This window comes from Pinus tabuliformis, chromosome 5_1 (genome assembly GCF_031772625.1).
Source record: "Pinus tabuliformis cultivar Carrire ecotype Pingquan chromosome 5_1, CPIR1, whole genome shotgun sequence".
Taxonomy (NCBI): domain Eukaryota; kingdom Viridiplantae; phylum Streptophyta; class Pinopsida; order Pinales; family Pinaceae; genus Pinus; species Pinus tabuliformis.
The window spans coordinates 311112622-311129045 of record NC_142305.1 but is presented as its reverse complement, the minus strand read 5'-3'; the positions used below and the strand labels follow the sequence as shown (position 1 = coordinate 311129045).

Genomic DNA, 16424 nt, shown 5'->3' with positions numbered 1-16424 from the left:
TATTTTAATTTAGATTTTAAATATGTTGTAATTTTAAAATTAAAATTACATTGGGTTTTAATTCTATAAATCAATTTCAATTTTCAATAAAAAATAAATTTAAAATAAGTTAAATTAACACATTAGCCCATCTAACTTATATATATATAAACATAAAATATATATCTTTTAATAAATTATAAATTGATATACAATTAAATTGGATCATTTGTGCTTATTTTTTCTTCAACCTCTCAAGTAAAGCAACGAGTGTCACCGAGATTGATTAAGTTTTGACCATGTATTCAAAGAAATATCCCTGAAACTAAATTTATACAACACACGGGACAATCATGTTCGAGCAACATACTCTGAAAGTTTCCCAATCCTTTTGACGAGTTCTCGCAAGATTTTCTTGGTGGGATTTTGAGTGAGATAATCGATTTTGAAAATATCTGCAATATCCTCAGAACTCCATCCTACTTTTCTCAGAGAATTTGACATCAAATCTGATTTCCGTAGCAGGCCTTCCAAAATTGCCCTCCTATCCAAATATATATCTTCAGTGTCTGAGGAAGGAGAGGATGACGCTTGAATCGTGGCATTGATGTGTTGTTCCTTCCAGCCTCCATTTATGAGCAGATTTGCAATCTCCTCTCAGTAGTCCATCAACCATCTCGCCATGCGGAAATTAGAATCACAACGGCCATTATCGCATTCCCATTCCTTGGCTAAATCTAAATCAAAATCAACCTCTATTTTAAAATAAGAAAAGGAGGTCTCAAGAATGGTGCGGAGAGAAGTATTGGACCTCTCTTCTGCTAAATCACTCCAAAATGTTATCCACCTTGGAGATTTTGAAGGCGAATGGGAGGGCAGAGCTACTAAATTGGTAAGAGTTTTGTGAGACGAAATCTTGTCGTGGAACAGAACATTGCATTTAAAATTGGGGTAATTGTAGTTACTGCTCCTAGAGTGCCTGTCAGACATATATTCTTCTCCCGGGCCATTATGAAAATCTCTTGTTGTTGTCAATAACATTGCAGCGTTTAGCTACAGAATCCTGACTTCTACCCCATGCTTCTATGTTTCTGCTAGATTTCTCACCATTCAGTTTGGCAGAATTCTTCTCAAATTCAACCCAGCTACCCCTTCTCCTGTGAGATCTCATTGAACTACCCCTCAAACCATCATGAACATGCCTGAAATCGGCGAAAAGTCTGAGTTCTCATGGATACCAAAATTCGCTCTCTCAAAGAAATCACCGAGGTCGAACCCACAACAAAACACATCGCTCTTATAAACAAAAAACACAGGATTGCCTGTAAGATTGGGAGAGGAGGGAATATAGGAATGGCCATACAAGGGTACCAAAAGAGGCACCTTTTTCAAGTTGGCCCTCGCAATTTCAGCTGCGTTCTCTGTATAGCGGGGCCTCTGACCCCATTGCTTGCACCAGAATCGATCCTGGGCCACCTCATATGAAAGCCCTACAATGGGAAGGTTGAGTCTCATGTGTAGCTGTTGAGGCCCACCCAACATCCAATCTCGGAACCCAGCTCCCACAGGGACACCCTGCTGCAAAACAGCCCTTAAATCTGGAGGAAATGTGAAGCCAGAAGTAGCTTCAATTTTCCTGAATTCTTCATCTGACAGGGTTTTCTCAATGCGTACTTTGTGTCCTTCATATTCAGACGCTAAACTTCCATGCAAAAACAAAGAAGGAATCCAACACCTTGTGTAAAGGTCCTTTTTGAGTAGGATTGTGGACCTTGTATCAAGGACATTAAAATTGCTGCCACTTTGAGCATTATTATTCATAGTGACTCAGACTCTGATGGCATCCTGGAAGTAACTAATATGATTTCACAATTAACGTAATTGCGGATGAACTTTGACCCGACACGACAGGAGATATGTTCATCGTGTGTTATGGAACTAGGAATCTATTACCTGTACACCGCAGAAATCGTTGGGTATAGAACCGACCAAATATACGACTGTAAACTCATGCACCGCAAAAATCGTTGGGTATGGAACCAACCAAAAATGTAGGACTGTAAACGACATGATGGTTTGGGTATGGAACCTACCAAAATGTAGGACTCTAAACGGCAGGTGTATTGGCGTTTTGGAGTCAGCGCACAGAAAAATGCAGCCTGAAACCAGATGTAAGGAGAGAGGATCGACTGTTACAGATGTCAGATGTCCAGAAGAAGTGTAGACGGTCCACTGATTCAAAAAGAAGGCCTATGGGCCTAAAAGTTTGTTATAACTCTAAAATTATAAAGTTATATGTTGGTGTGATGTTTGAAGGTTTTAATAAATTATACAAGCTTTTAAAGAATTTTAAACCTCGATATGTATTATATATGTGAATTTTTAAGATTTTAATACGTATGAAGATAAAAATATTAATTGGGTTTATTTCGTGTAGTTGGAATAATGGTAATGAATTTGAGCTTTATTGTTTAGTTTGAGTAGTCCCTCCAAGGTATATATACCTTGTATATTTTTCATATAGAATGTAAATATATTTCATATATATGAAAAATAGTAAATATTATTATGATTATTATTATTATTTGGAATTTATATAGTTAGATCCATATATGTGCTAGTTTATCGAGGATATTTACTATTAAGCTCGTCACTACAAATGTGAATATGATGTAAGAAACTAAATGAACAAACATGTAGTTTGAAAATCTTAATCCTCCCACACTATTCCCGCATTTACAAAGAATAAAAAAATTAAGGAACATACATGAGTTGTAATACACATGCACTAAATAAATATGTGCATTCCTAGAATATGCACTGGCTATAATGAGTAAAAGCCCAAAAGTTCATAATTTTTTTGCCCCCTTTCCCAAAGCTGATGGAATTGTAGAACATATCCCTTATGCCTAGTGCATAAGATACCTTTCTTCATGGCCCAACAAGCCCAACAAGATTTTTTTAGGGCTTAAGGCCTTTGTTTTCCTCCTCGACACATGAATACTAATAGTTCCCAAATTCATAGTGGTATGCTTTGTTTCTGGCCATTTTAGGGCCTCAAACCCTTGTTTTTCTCCATCAACCATGTATCAAGATTTTATTCTTCTATGTGTTGTGGACAAACTCATAATTGTGCATATATCCCACTTAGAGGCTAAAGATCCTTTTGAAAGGATTAATGTGGTTGTTCTAGTCCTAGTTCATCGCCCTTAAACTCAAGAAGCTTCATTTTGAGCATAAGTTCTTTGCTTTCCTCCCCTAGACATGGTTTAGTCCTTAATACCCATTTTTATTATGTAAACCATACTATTGGTACCAATGATCTCCTATAGAGGTCAAATATTACCTACAAAGGTCTTATGTGGTTTTTCAAAGACTACTACATGAGGCTTGATCTTAAGAATAGTCAAATGTGTCATTAACATATTATTTTCCTCCCCTAACCATGTTCAAGCCCTTAAGTGCATCATGTGGTGCACAAAACCTCTTAATAACACTGGGACCTAACGGAGAGGCCTTGAGACTCAAATGTGGTCCTCAAAAGCTAGGAATGGAATCCATCATTATGGGAATTTCGAGGTCTAAAATGGGCCTCCTAAGAAAAATTTACAACAAAAATAAAATTTATAAGAACCAATAAGATTCAATATGATGAAGTCAACCATGGGGGATGATTCACCATTTTTCGAGTAAAAGAGTAAAAAGAGTAAAAAATAATAAAATAACAAAACTGTTTTTTCAACTCATATTTTCAACTTATCTCTCTAAGGTTTTACTCAAATTTTGAGCAGGAATACTCGTAGGATGCAAAATTTAAATCCTCATCCAAGGAGCACCCATGTTGCATACTTTCGATGAACCCTGCTACACGAAAAGTGAGAAATACATGAAAAAATGTGATTGCAATCACCTTTTTCATGTATTTCTCATTTTTGTGTAGAAGGGTCCATCAAAGTATGCAACATGGATACTCTTTGTATGAGGAATCAAATTTGTCATCCAACAAGTTTTTTCACTCGAAATTTGAGTAAAATCATAGGGAGATAAATTGAAAATATGAGTTGAAAAAATAGTTTGTAGAAATTTTGAATAATAAACACATATTCAATGGAGATTATCCTGATCATGTACTATTGCGGAATACATACACAATACATAAGCTCCTCTACGTTGATCATCAATATAGCAGCATCAATAATAATAAAACATCAAGAGCATTCACACATTAACACAGTATGTAACCCGGGGAAAGCATCTCGCTAAAAACCCCACACTATCTGTATATTAATGATTGAGAACATGTAACATTACAAAGTACAATGCTTATCATAAGAAATCCAGTACCAGCGCCACCTGTTACACAAAATACAGCTCAGATCTGATCTCGAAATCTATTCCACTGCTTGCCTGCCTCCACAGCTCAATACCTGCTCAAGAATAAATAAGAATGGTTGATCCAAACTCCTATTTACCTTGTGAAAATCACCCACACTATAAATCACGTGAGCACAAGCTATATTTCACTTGGTATTGGCCCACACTACGCAGAGATCATTTGCATTACTCAATCCATGCATGTGCACAATCTCATGCACAACTGATAGCAATATCAACCTCTAACACCTGTCTCCACTAAACTGTACATGCACTAAGTTAATTGATGTATTCTTCAGTTGCATTATGAGTTAATAATTAGTGAATTAATTAATAACTAATTCACACAACTCATCACTTAGTCTATTGATCAGTTAGACTAAATACAACTGGTTCAACTAAGTCAAACTAAACACAACTCCATTAACTGCTCATCCAACTCCACAGAACTCAACCACATGAGTTCTAACTGATTTCCTGCATGCAATAGCTTGACTGACCCACAAAGAAAGCGTATTTCCTTCTGATAGCTGCATGTGCCACATCTGTAGCTCAAACTAAAGTGCTCCAAGAGGATAAGATAAATTTTATAGTCTAAATATTATTATGAGACAATAATATTTGACTTTTCTATTTTTGACTAGGAGTCTAAAAATAGACTCTAATCACTCCTGCTGTGATCACTCCTGCTGTGATCACCCCTGCTGTGATCACTCTTGCTGTGATCACTCCTACTGTAATCCAAAAATAGACTTTGCGCCATAATTTACCTGCGGGCCCACTTAGTGAAGATGACTCCTTTCCACTAAGCTCCATCATCTTGTTGCACACTTTTCAACACTCCTTCTCAACAAGAAAGGCTTCCTCTCAAACCCGATCCTGTAACTCTGGAATGTTCTGCATGCAACACATCTACCCAGTCCACTTTGCTCCAACAACACTTGGAACAAAAACACTCCCAAATGACCACTCTGTTGGGCTAGGACAATACTCTGATGCTGAAGCTCTACCTGCTGCTGACAAGTGCTCCCTCTCTGACATCTGCCCTACTGCAACATCTCCATGCATCTCACACCATTGCACATCTCTCTGTGCCACCTAGCATTGTGCAAAACACTTGTGCCTCTCGCATTGCTGCAGCCTGCATGCTATGCGTTGTCCTGGGATTCCCTGCACTGTCGCTCTCTCTGTCGCTCCATCCGCATCTGTCTCTACCCAATCAGTCAGTTCTTGCTACTCCACATTAGGGCTCTCATAGTAAGGTCTCATCCAAGAGGTTGGGTACCTCAAGGATCCTGCCCCTCCTCGGGATGATCAATCCACATCACCCCACCTCCTACCTGGCGGTATGGCTGCATGCGATCCCTCAGCCCACCTGGCTCGAAGTTTCCCCCTACTGGAGGTCTCTGGATGAGTAGATGTCTCTACTTAATCTCCTCTCAGCTTCCCCTGTTGTGGCTCCTACACAACCTCCTGAAGCTGCTGCACCAATCGTGGCTCCTCCACAATCGTCTGAGACTTGTTCTGGCTCTGCATGTTGAGAGGTAATATGCGCTCCCTCGCAACCACCAAGTCTCCATCAGTTCCCTCGCTGCTCAAGGCTTTGCATGCATCTTGAACCTCAAGAGCATACAGGTTCTTGACCTGTGAACCAATCTGCTTCACCTGTCTAGTGATGATGTGTCTAAGGAAAACCTTTCCCTTACTGAAGACCACATCATAGCCTCTGTCTTCCAGCATCGCGATCGACACCAAGTTTCTCTTTAGTCCTGGTACATACTTGACATCGGTCAAGGTAAGGCGAGCTCCATGCTCCCTCTGAAAAATAACCATGCCTACACTTGAGACACTATACTTCTCATCATTACCCATCCCTATGAGTATCTGGAGATCTTTCTCCTTGAAAGTACTGAACAAACTTTTGTCACCGGTCATGTGGAAAGAGGCCCCACTGTCAAGAAACCAACCACTTCCCATCATGGATGAAACCATGCATGCGAAGAGTGTAAAATCCAACTCAAACTGTGAAGCAAGTGCCTCACCTTTAGATCCTTCCCCAGATCCCTTCTTGGACTTCTTCTTTGGGCAATTAGTAGCATAATGGCCCAACTCATGACAACGAAAGCATCTCACCTTCGCCTTGTCAACCTTATTCCCATCATTGGAAGAACTGGATTCGGAAAGAGAAACCTTCCCCTTCCCCTTCTTCACCTTACTCGCTAAGGTACAGTTCTCCTCATCCTGCATGGATGAAGAACCGTCTTTGGTGCTCCGTCTGATCTCCTCTTGCACAAGATCCGACTAAAGTCTCTCCCATCCTGGCAATTTCTCCCGACCATTGACAGAGTCTTGATAGGAATGCCAACTCTGCGGAAGACCAAGGAGAGCCAAGCTCACCAAGTCCTCATCATCGACAGTAACCCCCACACTTCCCAGCTCATCTCGACACTAAGTGAACTTCGTGAGATACTTGGGCATACTGTCACCATTCTCGCATTTGATGTTTCTGAGTTTATCTTTGAGTGCCAACTTCCTCTGATCGCTCTTGCTTTGGAATAGATCTGTTAAAGCCTTCCACATCAGATATGGAGAAGTCTTTCCATGCAGGCTGGACACAATGTGATCCTTCACGCCCTCCAACAGAATCCTTCGACATTTTGTGGTCTTCTTTTGCTAAGTATCAGCTTGAGTAGCATCAGTAGGCTTTGGGACATCCATCTCTATGAAATCTTTCAGCCTGTTATCATCCAATACTGCTTCCATCCTGTCCTTCCATGCAATATAGTTTGAGCTGCCCTCAAGGGCATACTCCAATCGCAATCCTGTGAAAGACATCTGAGTTTTGACACCAAGAAAACACTGCTGAAAATTCGAATTACACCAGCAACCAACTCAACTGCCTCGGATCTAAGATTCGTGAGAACACAATATTTCTTTTACAGAGATCGACTGTATGGGATTTCACTGGATATCTCACCTTCCAAAAGAAGGATGAATCCAGAGGCTACCTGGCTTGATTATAGACTCTGCCTGAAGAAATAGAATGTAAACACTTCGTAAATAGTAGATCAGATGATCAACAACTTTGGTACCATGTATAAATTTTGAATAATAAACACATATTCAATGGAGATTATCCTGATCATGTACTATTGCGGAATACATACACAATACATAAGCTCCTCTACGTTGATCATCAATATAGCAGCATCAATAATAATAAAACATCAAGAGCATTCACACATTAACATAGTATGTAACCTGGGGAAAGCATCTCGCTAAAAACCCCACACTATCTGTATATTAATGATTGAGAACATGTAACATTACAAAGTACAATGCTTATCACAAGCAATCCAGTACTAGCTCCACCTGTTACACACAATACAACTCAGATTTGATCTCCAAATCTATTCCACTGCTTGCCTGCCTCCACAACTCAATACCCGCTCAAGAATAAATAAGAATGGCTGATCCAAACTCCTATTTACCTTGTGAAAATCACCCACACTATAAATCACATGAGCACAAGCTATATTTCACTTGGTATTGGCCCACACTACGCAGAGATCATTGGCATTACTCAATCCATGCATGTGCACAATCTCATGCACAACTGATAGCAATCTCAACCTCTAACACCCGTCTCCACTGAATTGTACATGCACTGAGTTAACTGATGTATTCTTCAGTTGCATTATGAGTTAATAATTAGTGAATTAATTAATAACTAATTCACGCAACTCATCCCTTAGTCTATTGATCAGTTAGACTAAATACAACTAGTTCAACTAAGTCAAACTAAACACAACTCCATTAACTGCTCATCCAACTCCACAGAACTCAACCACATGAGTTCTAACTGATGTCCTGCATGCAATAGCTTGACTGACCCACAAAGAAAGCGTATTTCCTTCTGACAGCTGCATGTGCCACATCTGTAGCTCAAACTAAAGTGCTCCAAGAGGATAAGATAAAGTTTATAGTCTAAATATTATTATGAGACAATAATATTTGACTTTTGTATTTTTGACTAGGAGTCTAAAAATAGACTCTGATCACTCCTGCTGTGATCACTCCTACTGTAATCCAAAAATAGACTTTGCGCCATAATTTACCTGCGGGCCCACTTAGTTAAGGCGACTCCTTTCCACTAAGCTCCATCATCTTGTTGCATTCTCAACAAGCATTTCTTGTTGCACACTTTTCAACATAGTTTATTATTTTTTCTCTCTAAAATTTGATGATGTAATCTAATCTTATTTTATTATTTCTACTATTATTGTATAATTTGTAGGAATTTACAGGGTAAGTTCCTCAGACAGAACACCAAAGGACACCGCTCACAAACAGATCACAGATCAATACACCAGCATTTTGACATGGTTAAAACCCTCAAAGAGGGAAACAGTCCACAGCCTGAGCCAACGCGGCCACTTCAGGCAATTTATTAATAAAAGAATGAAAATTTACATATTCTTCTCTCATAGACGGATTACCCTACAAATGACCCTCCATGCTCTTTAAATAGAGATCATGGACCAATCGAGGGTTAAGCCATGGATCAAGTGTCGGTAATACTGAGGAGAGAATGAACCGTTGGATCACTACATATCGTGACCGTCGGATTGTAAGTTACAAAATGTACATAGTAAAGAAACACACTTTACCTAACTCTATACCTAACTCTATACTAGACCAAGTTGTACTTAACTATTTCCTATGTGTCGGAATATCCTAACATAATTTCCTCAGGATGCCCATTTTAGACCTCAAAATTCCCCTAATGATCCCACTTTGAGGTCAAAGATCCATTAGAAATGAAATGTGTTGTGTTTCGAGGCCTTATTCATGGTCACCAGTGATCCATATTGGATCATTATATTATTTTCATTCATTTCCATTCTTTCATAGTGGAAAAGGAGGATGAATCTACTCGCAGGGCCATTTTTACTAGCAGGACAAAGTTTAGAAAATTGTATTTAAAACCTTCCAAGAGAATTTTGATGAATTAAATGACATTTTGTTGGGATAAAGCTTTGTTGCTTTAGTTTGGTCCCTTTCTTTCATATTCTACACACAAATACCTTTCCAACGGTGCAAAAATTGCCTCAATTGGAGTATGTATACAAAAGTTATACACCCAGAAGTTGACCTTTCTGTTTTGGCCACCATGATTTGAGAGGATGCCATGTTAACCCCCATTATTCATGTAAAAGGGGATAGCCACATGATCATGATGCATAATAATTTATAAGAGTCAATTTTGTAACTCCACTTAAGAGAAGGAGTCAAACCTTAACCACTGACGGCCTATTAGGTTGTGCTATAACAAGTCCACTAGGAGGAAAATGGTTTCAATTCTTTTTAAGTGTATCTTGTTCCATAGATGAACAAAGTGGCCAAGAGGGATAGGGAGATAACACACAAAGAGGATTTGTGCATTGTTGTAGCCCATGGGCCATGGGCCTTCTTTGTAGTCACAAAATTTTTATATTTAGAGAAAGAGAGCAGAACAACCTTACCTTCCAGTTGGGTTTTATCTCGAAAGGGTTTCTCAAGATATATATTGTTGGTTTTTATAGCACCAGATTTGTTCTAGTCACGAAACTTGGTGGAGAGTCTAGAATACATGATATCTCCAAAACCCATAAATCGATTTTGGAAATTCCACCTAGAGATGGATTAATTAGATTAGTAACCTATTTTTTAATGTTTCCTAAGTCTAAACTTAGGAAAACTTGTTAATTAATCATAATTAATTAAGAAAAGGTGAGAATTCTCTACAAACTCACACATATAAACTCTTATATCGGCCCTTCAGTAAGATTTGATCTTGGTCGTTGGAGGTCCAATAGATGATTATAAGAATAATTAGATGGGAACTTGGAGAACATACCAGACAGTTGAACAATTCAATTTTCAGACAGCAACAACAATTGTCAGTTGTAGGGACAATGATCCAAAGGAAGTTTTCCAAATCTTGAGAGGAAACAATAACTGACAAAATAGCAGCGCAAGGACTGTGCAATAGTTGAAGAATAGCAATTCAATTTAGCTAGGGAGGAAGTTGATTCAGCTTCCAGAGGTCGGATAAGTCTTCTAGAGGGTTGGAGAGTCACTTCTAGCAGCAGAGACAGGAAAGATAGCTTGCTCAGAGGTCTAAATTGAGCCATAAGTGTGAGAGGCAGTGTTGGGACTGCGCAGAGGACCTACAAAGGTGTTTGGATAACCAATTTTTTTGGAGAAGCTAGTGTCAGGATTGCTTCTAGGGTGAGATATTTTTTCTCTCTAATTATTTATGTTAGATTCTTTCTATTTGGATTTTCATTTGGTCATCCATAGATTGTACTTAGAATTGACTGCCGCATAATAATAAAACCCTCATTTGCTGCACCGGTTTTCCCAAGTTGGGTTTTTCTGGTGTAATTTGTCCAAAAATAACTGTGTAAATTTTATGTATGTGTATGTGTTAGATTTTCTCAGTTTCTAGCGCTATTATTTTTCTGTGATTTTATTTGTGAAAATTACAGTGTGAATTGTTTGGTATTTGTCGTAGCAGACAGTAGATAAATTGTTTAATAAACTACCAATTAGAAAAATAATTTCCATTTGTTGTGATAGATGAAATTTTCACATGGTATCAACGCATGAGTGATTAGTCAGGAAGTTCTAAAGCAAAAGAAGAAAATTTTGTTGTTCAAAGGGAGCAGTAGGTCGAAATTCTCAGAGATTGCGCAGATCCTAGGGTAGGTAGATCGAATTGCTTGTGGAAGTTCAATTTTTAGTTGTAGGATTGCAAAAAAAATCAAACTACCCAAAATAGTGATTCCAGTAGACATAGGGAGTAGTAGCAGCTCAGATTTTTGCTAAGCATATTCCTTGGTCAGACTAGAGGATTTCACGGCAATTTATAAAAGAATAATCCGCGTCAGGTGGGAGAGAAAAAGCACACACAACAGAGGGAAAATGTCTCTCAGAGGGTTTCTAGGTAAGAAATCTTATTTTCCAGTTGCATATTGGTAGTAGCAACTAGTAGATCTGTGCATTCCCAAAAGGAGTGTGAGTAGCAAGTAGATGGAAAGATGGAGCTTTTGTTGGATTCGGATATGGCCACAACTAGATTGAGATATCGGGATAGGCTAGAGGGAGCCTACAACTATGTCATTTGGAAGGCCAAGATGTCCTTCTTGTTAGATGAATATGGCCTAAAGCTCTACATAGACAATGATGTGGCAGTTCCGCAAGATGCAGATCAATTGAAGGAATACAGGAAGGAAATGCAAAAGGTGAAGTGGTTGATCCTGGATGGAGTCTGGGACCATATAGTCTCACATATATCTGGAAGAGTTATTTCCAAACAGATGTAGGATGATCTTGCTCAGCTGTATCAGGGTACTTCAGAGCAACAAAAGATGTTCTTAGAAGAGAAGCTAAGGTGCATTAGGATGCAGAAAGGGGAAGGTGTAGATCCCTTCCTCACCAAGATTCAAGAGGTTCAAGATCAGCTTGCAACTATTGGGCCAACACCTCAACCATCAGAGTTAGTACAGTTGGAACTGAACAATGTCTTAGAGGATTGACAAGTCTTCATCCAAGGTATATTGGGCAGAGACAAGCTACCCGAATGGGACAAGATGTGGTCTAACTTACAACATGCAGGACCAATAGGTAGTATTAGGTGAGATCAACAAGTTTTCCTCGAGGTTGGAGGAAGACTTCGTGATGATGACAACCATACCTCTAGGAGTGAGGTGGGGTGACTTGGAGTTTTAGCCACAAAGAGCTATAGAAATGGGTAGGGTCCATTGAGGTGTCCTCATGGATCATTACCTTGCTACAAGGGGCCACAATAATTAGTATCAGGATGGATCAGTTTCAAAGATGCAATCGTATTCTAGAGTGGAAATTGTAGACTAGTATTAGTTAGATATTGAAGAGCACAGTGCAGTGTTGGCAACAGTGCCGAGTGGCACAGTAGAAGAGTCAACAACAATGAAAATTCTTTAGTGACAGTGCAGATGCTAGTAATAGTCAAAGACTCGAGAGACAACTACATCACACTTAACACAAATGATTTAGTATTTCATATGCTTCTCAGTTTCAGTTGTTGCAGTTGAAACAACAATGGATGAGAGGGAGTTGCAGTGCAGATGTAGAGTTAAAAACAGTACAATAGTGTTAGTAGTGACATGAATGCAACTTCAGACTTACATAATGGTTGGTGGGCAGCAACGACCATACATCAGTAGTGTGACAGGAGGTGATACAGAGACAAGGTGTTGTGGTAGGGCGTGAAACACTAGAACACAATCCTCGCTAAGAGGGAGTGTGATTTTTTGTAGCATCAGATTTGTTCTAGTCACGAAACTTGGTGGAGAGGCTATAATACATGAGGTATCCAAAACCCATAAATAGTTTATGGAAATTCCACCTTGAAAAGGCTTAATTATATTATTAACCTAGTTTGTTAATGTTTCCTAAGTCTAAACTTAGGAAAATTGGTTAATTAATCAGAATTAATTAATTCAAGGTGAGGATAATTCTCTAGAAACTCACACAGATCGAATCTGATATGATCTTGGCCCTTGATTAAGTTTTAATCTTGGTCGTTGGAGGTTCAACATAGGATTATAAGAAGAATTCGATGGGAACCTGGAGAACATACCACTTGAGCAGTTAGATTTCTTTTGCAAATAGATTTCCAGAGAGAAACAATAGTTGACAGAGAGCTAGAGATAAAAGCAGAGACAGTGAGGGGCAGGGACAATGATCCAGATGAATTTTTCTAGATCCAGAGAGGCAACAACAAGCAACATAAGTGATCCACATAGAAGTAGTGTAAGGACTGCATAGTCGCTGAAGCAGAGCAGTTCAATTTAGATGGGGAGGAAGTTGATTCAGCTTCAAGAGGCCACAAAAGTCTTCCAAAGGGTCAGAGAATCACTTCCAATAGAAAATATAGGCAAGATGGCTTGCTCAGAGGCTGAAATTGAACCAGGTGTGAGGGGCATCGTTGGGATTGTGCATAGGGCCTACACAGGGGTTTGGATGACCAATTTTTCTGGAGAAGCCAATGTCAGGATTTCTTGTGGTGTGAGAGAATTTTTATCTCTAATTATTTTTATAAGATTCTTCCTATTTGGATTACTAGTTGGGCATCCATAGATTTTACTCAAAATTCACTGCTTCATAATAATAAAACCCTCATCTGCTGCACTAGTTTTCCAAGTTGGGTTTTTACGAGGACATTTGTCCAAAAATAATTGTGTAAATTTTATGTGTGCGTGTGCTAGATTTTTTCAGTTTCTAATGCTATTTTTGTTGTTGTTTTATTTATGAAAATCACAGTGTGGATTATTTGGTATTTGTTGTAGTAAACAATAGATAAATTGTTAAATAAATTAACAATTAGAAACATAATTTCCAGTTGTTGTGATAGATGAAATTTTCACATATCTTGTGTTAATTGTGGTTTGTGAACCTTTATTTCATTGTTCTCTATTTTCTACATAATTATAATTTTCATGCATACACAATAAGAAATAATTTAGAAATTTAGAAATCTAAAAAGAAATAAATCATCATAGTGTAGATTTCAGATTTTGAAATATAATTTATCAGATCTATTGTGATGAACTGTCTAATGGAATATCCATGACAGTTAGATCAACCAAGCTTGATAATAATTATTTAAGACTTAAGGCACTTTTTCTCTCCCTTGGCTATGCAAGTGTCATGAGACCCATTCTTATTATGCAAACCATAATGATTGGACCCTACATTAATCTTTGGAAATAAATGGCTATGAAAAATACCGTGAACCACCACACAAGGCATGTTAAGGCTATCTCTTTGCCTCTAAGTAGGGACGTGTGTGCCATTAAGAAATTTTTGATGCAATGTACATGAGTATTTGGGACATAGACATTGTTGAAGGAAGAAACTTGTGCCTTATGTCATAAAGGAAGATTATAAGCATCCAAGTTCAATAGTAACAATTCAATCAATCACACATGATCTCTTAAGTATATCCTTTCCTTTCGAGGAGGGATACCAACAATATTAAGATTTTTGGAGGATTAAGTATGGTCTTTGAAGTCCTATATATAATTGCAAGGGGAGGGGGGGGTGTGTGGGGGCGGCGTGGAATCCTAGGGCTTTGGCCATAAATGAAGAATATAGGAATCAGACCCTAAGAACAAAACATTGAAACAAAAGACATGACATCCTAAGGGGATATTTTTCCACCAACTGGGGTTCTGTCCATTGTTACAAGTTTTAATCACAAGGAATGAGTTTAGTGGTTCTCAATATGGTAGTGGGAAGAAACTTAAGTTTTAGGCCTTAAAGACAAGTTTTGTGCTACTAGGGCCAAAAAAAAATCTCAAAACCACACATGTGATCTCCCAAGTGTATCATTTACCTCTTAGTGGGCATATTGACACCATTAATGTTTTTAATAAGTAATTCTTGTTTTAGAGGATTGCACCAAGGTTAAGTGATGAAACTTTTGTATCATTTCTAAAAAGTAGCTTGATCCACTGCACATGATTAATAATCGTATTCTTTCCCTCTAAGTGCGGATATTGATGATATTGGAAAATTTTGAGAAATAATTATCGATCTAAGGGGCCTTAGATAAAATTGTAGGAGTTTTGAGGTCTTAAATGGGCCTCCTAAGGAAATTATAAAACAATAGTGGAAATAATAAAATAATATTAGATTACCTCATCAAATTTTAGAGGGAAAAGAGAAAAAACTTATTTTTTCAACTCTTATTTTCAACTTATCTCCCTATGGGTTTACTCAAAGTTCGAGCGTGACACTCGCTGGATGCAGATTTTGATTCCTCATCCAAAGAGTACCCATGTTGCATACTTTTGATAGGCCCCACTAATGAAAAATGAGAAATACATGAAAAAGGTGATTGCAATCATGTTTTTCATGTATTTCTCATTTTTCGTGTAGCAGGGTCCATCGAAAGTATGCAACATGGGTACTCCTTGGATGAGGAATTAAATTTTTCATCCATCGAGTATCTCTACTCAAAATTTGAGTAAAACATTAGGGACATAAGTTGAAAATAAGAGTTGAAAAAGTAGTTTTATTATTTTATTATTTTTTAATCTTTTTACTTTTTTACTCTAAAAATGGTGAATCATCCCCCATGATTGACATCATCATCTTGAATCCTATTGGTTCTTGTAAAGTTTATTTTGGTTGTACATTTTTCTTAGGAGGTCCATTTTAGACCTCAAAATTCTCCTTTCTCTTTACACTATTTCATAATATTAAGAAACCCTCTCCTTGGGAAATAACAAGAAATAATGTTAAAGGACTCTACTTCCCAGCTTATTGTCTATCCTTTATTCACATTCCACAAATATGACCTATCCAAGAACCATGATCATTGTGCCATCCATACCAAGAATAAAATCCCATCAATGTTTTCATTCAGGTCTCTTTGTACAATAGGAAAATAATGTGGTAGACACCCCTTATAGCACAATGATTGCAAAAAGCATAATCTTCAAGTTGTGTAATTCATTAAGAGGATTTTTTTAGACCTATTTATCACAATGATATGATAAAAGCAACCTTATATTGAATATCAATCATCTGAGATCCTTAAATGTAGGTTCAATCTTGGGTTCAAGCTCTAGTAGTGTGTCCCTGGTCCATAGGTTCAGTCAGCAATGTCACAAATACCTTTGTGTAAAGGATTTATTTGTAGTAGGTATGTCTATAATTGGATTTGCATAAAATGATATTTTGAACTTATCTAGTTGACTAGAATCCAATTTCTCTAATCGAATCAAGATTGTAAAATAATTCATTCCAATTGGGCTACATGAGCAATGCAGACATATTATGCTTTACTCCACAGGGTTTGTCTCCTTTGGGTATCTTAACACAATACGAAGTTGCATGAAACAAGACCTTTGAAGGTGTAATGTTCTGAATTGGAAATAACAACATATATCAAAGCAATTTACAAGGAACAACAAAAATAAATGAAGGACATGGCCATGAATTAAAACACAAGAGATAACATCTAAATATTATGA

The 16424-nt window shown here is 37.9% G+C and overlaps 1 protein-coding gene across 1 annotated transcript; it reads right to left on the bottom strand.

The window, feature by feature from the left end:
• Positions 1 to 1161: 1161 nt before the first annotated feature.
• On the bottom strand, positions 1162 to 1800 carry LOC149164609 (uncharacterized). Its single transcript, XM_089429545.1, has one exon. The coding sequence runs from the start codon at positions 1798 to 1800 to the stop codon at positions 1162 to 1164; it is 639 nt and encodes a 212-aa protein (XP_089285671.1).
• Between the last annotated feature and the right edge of the window lie 14624 nt (positions 1801 to 16424).

What these genes read in the sequence shown, in the direction of transcription:
- LOC149164609 (XM_089429545.1), bottom strand. Translation starts at nt 1,800, where the DNA reads ATGAATAATAATGCTCAAAGTGGCAGCAATTTTAATGTCCTTGATACA.